The sequence below is a fragment of the Scylla paramamosain genome, chromosome 37, assembly GCF_035594125.1.
Source record: "Scylla paramamosain isolate STU-SP2022 chromosome 37, ASM3559412v1, whole genome shotgun sequence".
Lineage (NCBI taxonomy): Eukaryota > Metazoa > Arthropoda > Malacostraca > Decapoda > Portunidae > Scylla > Scylla paramamosain.
Window position 1 is genome coordinate 5,225,687 of NC_087187.1, and position 6,814 is coordinate 5,232,500.

At 36.9% G+C, this 6,814-nt stretch overlaps 1 protein-coding gene across 3 annotated transcripts in view; it reads right to left on the reverse strand.

Annotated features, from left to right (window-relative positions):
• Window positions 1–428: 428 nt before the first annotated feature.
• Window positions 429–6,814, reverse strand: part of LOC135091414 (nuclear envelope integral membrane protein-like) — a 21,456-nt gene continuing 15,070 nt past the window's right edge. For 2 of the 3 annotated variants that reach the window (XM_063989055.1, XM_063989052.1), the window contains 2 exons: window positions 5,956–6,015; window positions 429–4,437 (listed from right to left, as the gene is read on the reverse strand). In XM_063989055.1, coding sequence (XP_063845125.1) covers window positions 4,290–4,437; window positions 5,956–6,015 — 208 coding nt within the window. In that variant the 3' untranslated portion in view covers window positions 429–4,289. The remainder of the gene's footprint in view (window positions 4,438–5,955; window positions 6,016–6,814) is intronic. The other variant, XM_063989054.1, reaches the window with a different exon arrangement.

Genomic DNA, 6,814 nt, shown 5'->3' on the forward strand with positions numbered 1-6,814 from the left:
TCGTATATCATTAAGATATCTACTCAAAATTAAAATACACTTGTTATAAGTAATATTTATTAATTCAGATGAAAACAGTGAAGGATTAGTAATCCAAGCAACAATGAAGATGAGCCTAATCTCTCTCTCGTGGTGAGCTTACCACGTCAATTAGCGGTTCTCAAGAGTGTAATTCTCAGTGATAATGTAGACATGTCGTTATTCCGTCTCAAAGAAAAAAAAAAAAAAGTTAATATAAATCTGGGTTAAATTGTACTCAGAGCGGAGCACGAGTTATCAGGAAATACCGGGTTTAAGATTGAAAAAAAAAAAAATTAAAAGAAATAAGGAATTGGTTCTTTAAATAGTATAGGACTGCGGTTTTAACAAGCAACATGCCCTACCACACAGGGAAGAACCTTCACATGTTCCATAATAAAACGAACACAATCATGTTACATTTATTATGACAAACACATCACCAATACACAGGACTGGTACCTATCATTAAATCTAATTAAAGTATTTTGAGCACATACTCAAGGCCACAAACCGGCTTAATTAGCTTGTAGGGTGTTTGTTTGGCAGACTGCAGGAAGACACACCTTACCCGCTCATACTCGTCAAAAAAAATAAATAAATAAAAAAAAAAATAAATAAAATAAATAAATAAATAACAAATAAATAAATAAAATAATAATAATAATAATAATAATAATAATAATAATAATAATAATAATAATAATAATAATAATAATAAATAAATAAATAAATATAGATGAATAAATAAGTAAATAAATAATCTAATAAAAATAATAAATACATAAATAAGATCAATGTATATTTTTTTTATTTTTTTTAGTGTTTAATGTTTGGCAGACTGTATTTAGACACATCTAGCCCTGGCATTCATTCGCATTCAAGATCAGTGTATTTTTCTCACTCTGCACAGCCTGAACATCTTAGTCAAATAAACATGCTGTACCTATTTCCTTTTTTTTTTTTTTTTTTTTTTTTTTGTGTGTGTGTGTGTGTGTGTGTGTGTGTGTGTGTGTGTGTGTGTGTGTGTTTAGCAGAGTTTACAGACATGGCTCACACATTCACACTAACAAAAACATTATATTATCATGACCAGTGCATTCTTCTCCATGTACAGCCTTGGTCAATATAAATCAAGTAACATGACCAATTTCTGCAAAGTCTTGAGTGTTTTCCTTTAATCTGAAGTCCTCTGACGTGCTGATCTCTTAGTGGACAGGTACCATGCTCTGAAACACATCTGCACTGCATCTCCACTACTTTCAAAAGGCTCTAGTTGAAGTTACACAGGTTTTTAAGGGTGTTTTTACAGTTCTAGTGACAAATTAACACAGTCTGTACATCATTAACAAGGGAAACACTCTTGGGAACCTGGCTAATCATCTCTATGGCCTTTGAAAATAGTGGTGGTGAGAGAGCAAAGGGTTCCTGAATATGGGCCCAGGTTCTGTAGGAGTCAGTTACGTTAGAGGAGTCAGAAGAGATGCAAAACACTGGAGTAAATGATACAAACTATACATCTGAAAATAACAACTGATATTCTTATTTGTCAGGTTCAGTAAGACTTTAGATTAGACTTAAAACTGAAGGGAAATCGAAAATACAGGAGTGACAGGTACAAGCTTCACTACTTATGACCACAGCTGCACAAGCCTCCTACACAGCCCAGCCAGACACAGCAACACTCACTGACCTCCCCGGGGAAAAGTTTCAATTGACAACTGCCGACATGCAAAAAATTATCCATAACACAGCCTTGTTGAGTCGCCTTACGCTACCTTAAGCTACACAGACTGACATACACTCCCAGACACATAATATATTAAGTGTTAGAGACCATCACGGGAAGTATGTTTGAGGGAGACTGTGGAGAAAAGGAAAGAGAGAGAGAAAAAAAAAAAGTCAGTATTTTGCCAGACATGTGACCACACCAGTCTATTAGTGCAAGGAAGTCACAAAATTATTAAATTACATGCAGAGGAAACAAATTAAAGTCCTATTGTCCACTGTTCAGTGCAGAGAAACAGTGGAAGGTGAAAAGGTAGAGAGACAAAAGAAGAGGAGGAAGCAAACAATGAATATCCTAATCCAAAGCAGACTAACAGTGAAAAAAGATGAGACAGAGAGATCAGGCAAGAGGAGGGAGCAAAACATAGAATTGCTAACTAACTAACAGAGAAAAAAGATGAGATAGAGAGACAAAAAGAAGAGGAGGAAGCAAACAATGAATACTCTTATCCAAAGCAGACTAACAGTGAAAAAGATGAGATAGATCAAGCAAGAGGAAGTAAAACATATAATACAGTTTTTCAAAGCAGACTAACAGTGGAAAAAAAAAAAAAAAAAAAGATGAGATAGAGAGACAAAAGAAAGAGGAGGAGCCAAACACTGAACACTCTTATCCAATGCAGACTGACAGTGAAAAAAAAAAAAAGACAGAGAGAACAGGCAAGAGGAGGAAGCACACACAGAATCCTGCAGTCCACTATTCACCGCAGACTGACAGTGACACGTGACAAGGTAGAGACAAAGCAGAACCAAGCCAACACCAGTACTTAGGCACACAGGAAGACAAAGCTATGAGGAAGCCTACATAATTATGATAACCTTACACACTTCTCAAAATAAATACAAAACAACTCTTCACACACTGGTACTGTTAAAAAAATGTGCATCTGTACCTCCTGTACTGCACAATGCCCTGAAGCACACACACCATAGAAAAATAACTACTATTCTTGCTACTGTTCTATCTACCTGCCTTTGTGGACTACGTTTGTCATCGTGGCCCATCCCCAAACCACTCACAGGGGGGGACGTGGGAATATATACACCGGTAAGGGGGTTAAAGGGACACAGGGACACAGGGGGGGAGGGGCAGTGCATCAGACACCCCATTACCTAGCACTCTAATCTCTTCCCATAGTGTACTGCTGTGAGTGTTTTGTGTTGTGTATTCTATCTCACATGACCAAGCTCTCTAATCTCTTCTTACGCTGCACTGGTTGTGAGTGTTTTGTATTAATTTTATGTTCTGTTTGATGATATTTCACTCCAATCTGTATTATATTGTACATGTACCGGTTTATTGGAAATACAATGACTTGCATTTGGATTATTTCACAAACGACCTAAGCTGTTGCAGTGATAATACACAGAATGACGCAGAAGAACCTTATTTCTCTCACAATTCAACAGGACATCTTTTTTTTCAGAGAGCTGCTGGAGGAGTACACAAAGAATGGCACAGGACAATTCAGCAGGACATTTTTTTCAGAGCTGCTACAGTACACAAAGAATGGCACAGAACCTTATTCCTCTCACAACTCAACATTACCTTCTTCAGAGTGCCACTAGAGGTGTATACAAGCAAACTATCACACCAACCCTTATCTCTACCCTCTCTGAAGATGCTCTGTCAAAACATAAAGAGAAATAAACATTTGCTTCAATCTGTGAATTACCACCATCACAATCTTGTCCTACTAATACAATTTTAACCATTATTAGCATCTGCAGTTAGTAAGTTTCATGGACTAAATTTTCTGTACTATTTTCGTCATAATACCCAAGGTTGTCTTGACGCAACAGCCACCCAGCACAGCACTCAATCCTCTGTGCAAGCCCTCCCACACCCACCCGTCACCAGTGCTCCAGTAAGACACTCATCACTCACTCGTCTCCCAAGAAACTGTTCATGAAAGAAAGAAATGATACTTATCTTATGTAACTTAATCTCCCGTAAGTTATGAAGCTTTCATGCATCACTGGATGGCAAAATTTTTACATCATATATAGGAAAAATGGGAAAATGAGTCAATTTTTATACTGCAGAGGAAAAATGGGAAAAAGTACCAGTTTTCATATTACACACAGGAAAATGGAAAAAAGTATCAGTTTTCATACTAAACAGGAAAATACGAAAAAAGTATCAATTTTCATAACGCAGGAAAATATGAAAAAAAGTAAATTTTCACACCATACATAGAAGAAAGGGGAAAGGAAATACGCATAACTTTCATACAACACAAGAAAAAAGTGAGAAAAAGACACAAACAAATGTAAAAAAAGTACAACATTCACATCACACAAGAAAAAGAAAAAAGAAAAAATAGAAAAAAAGTAAATACCAATTACTGTCATACCACACACAAAAAATTAAACAAACAAACAAACAAACAAACAAAAATCATACAAATTTCATACCACAAAAAAAAAAAAATAAAAATTCATCCCCATCCTAAATGCTACCCATCCTCTCTGGCACAGCCCTACGTGGTCCCCTGCTGCTCCTCCTCCTCGTCCTCATCATCCGTCGTGAGCAGGTCCTCATCCCTCAGCGGCGTCAGGTGGTTGCTCTCGTACGACAGGATTGCCTCATCATCCAAGTGTGACCCGCCCTCCACAAACTCGGCAAACCTGTGGGAAGGAGAGCGAGACGAAGGTGAGTCCTGGTGTTGAATGCCTTAAAAGTACTGTATTGTTATTGTTTTGTTGTTTTTTTTTGCTAAGGATTATAATCAGTTGAGCGTTGAAAGTAGTAATGTGTTTATGTTTTTTTTGTAATGGATGTTTGTTTGTTTCTAGTGAGTTTCTTTTTTTTTTCATATTTTTTTAGGTGGTTTCTGGTGTTGGCGGTCTTACAATACTGTTTAACTGCCTATGTATATTTTTGGCCAAGGATATTCAGTTGTTTCTTGTGATTTTTTTTCTTTCTTTCTTTCTTTCTTTCTTTTTTTTTTTTGAGGTGATTCCTGAAGTTGCCTGCCTCAAAAGTACTGCTGTCTATGTCCTTCACCAAGGATATTCAGTTATTACTTGTGACTTTTTTAGGGTGTTCTTTTTTACATTCAATCTTTTGTTAAGTCTAAGTGAGTCTACATTTTTTTTACCAAGAATATTGTTTTTTTATTTATTTATTACATTTATATATATTTTTTTAAAGTTCCTTTAGGTTTATCTACATTTTTCTACAAATATGCTGCTACTTTAAGTGATTCTTCTTAGCAGCTTCAATCTTTAGCTAAATTTTGACCAACATACATATTTTTTATCATGTTATTTTTAACTTTTTTTTTTTTAGTTGCTTCAATCTCTATTAGGGTTAAGTTAATCTATACACTCTTTTTAACAAGAACATTCAGTCTTTTTAATGATTTTTTTTAGTTGCTTCAATGTCTGGTTTGGTTAGTCTCCCTTTAAGCAAGAGCCGGGATGGGGATGACAAGCGCTGTGTAGACATAAGAACTGCTGTCTAGGGACAGTGATAAAGCTTGCACAGGCTGCCTACCCTCTCTGCAGTGCCCTGGTTGTGGCTTCCCTTCACTCTAACCAGGAGGTCTCACCACTAACCTTTCTGCAGCCCAGTGACAGAATAAAAATAGTGTAAATCTCTAAGTCAGCCTCCCTTCACTAGCATCCTTCCTAGCCATGGCACAAGAGCCTCAATCTATCCTAGTCACAGCTTCCCTTCACTTCAACCACCAAGAGGTCCGACTAATAACCTTTTCCCAGCCCAGTGACAGGATCATAATGGTCCAAATCTCTCTTATATGTCTGCTTCCCTTCACGTTCTCTTGTCTCCTTCACTCCCTCCATCCTATACCCTCTTTCCTTCTTTCCCTCTTTTTCATAGCCTCTTCTATCCTTTACCTCTCACCTATTCTCTCTTTTGTTCCTTTCCTTCCCTTTCATACCCTGTCCTATCCTCCTTTGCCTCCCTCCTATCCTCTCCTTCACTTCTTTCCTTTCCTTTCACATCTTCTATTATTTACCTCCCTCATTCCTTTCCTTTCCTTTCACATCTTCTATCACCATTTGCCTCCCTCTCTCCTATTCCCTCCTTCCTTCTCTCTCTTTCACATCCTCCTCTATCCTCCACCTCCTGTCTCTCCTGCCAGCCAAGCCTCAGAGATAGGGAAACCAGATTTGGCTTACCTCTCCCTCTTAGGTGTGGTACTCTGCCCCCTTTGAGGACCCCCAACAAACTGTACATATCTGTGGACACAAATGCCATTACTCTCGGGAAAGGCAGGCGCTTCTCATTCCCCCATCTTTTATTATATCAAGTCCCAGCTGGGGTGTCACTAAGGGTGCTTGGATGGGAGTATAGGTAATCAAGGTAGTTTCTCAAGGCTTCTGTGGTTGTTAAATTGTGATGCAATGATGAAGAGAAGGGTTCATTTGTTTCCCTGCCTCTGTTGGCCTGTTCTTCATTCCTACTTTTCTTTTTCTTTTATTTTGTATGTTTATTCAATAGGAAAAGCATTAAAGAGATGGACAGAATGATAATAAACTAAAATGATGATGTATGGAAGTTAGTATAGGGTAAAATAAAAACAGAAGGGTTAGGGAAGGAGTAAAAATAAAAAAACAAAAGAATTAATAGAGAGATGGAAAGAATGACAATAAACTAAAATGACGATGCATGGAAGTTAATATAGAATAAAATAAAAAAAAAACACGAGGATCGGGGAAGGAGTAAAATTAGAAAAAAAATATCAACCACACCACTCCACATCACTGTACAGTAATTTTATTCAATCAGAAAAGCATTAGAGGGATGGACAGAATGCCAACAAACTGAAATAACTATGTATGAAAGTTAGTGTAGGGTAAAACTAAAACAGGAGGGTCAGGGATGGCGTAAAATAGAAAAAAAATGAAATAAATAGAAAAATATATATATCAACCACACTACTGCACATCTACTTCAGAGAAAAAGCATTAGAGAGGTGGAGAGAATGACAACAAAATAAAATGTATGTATGAAAGTTAGTACAAGATAAAAGAAATA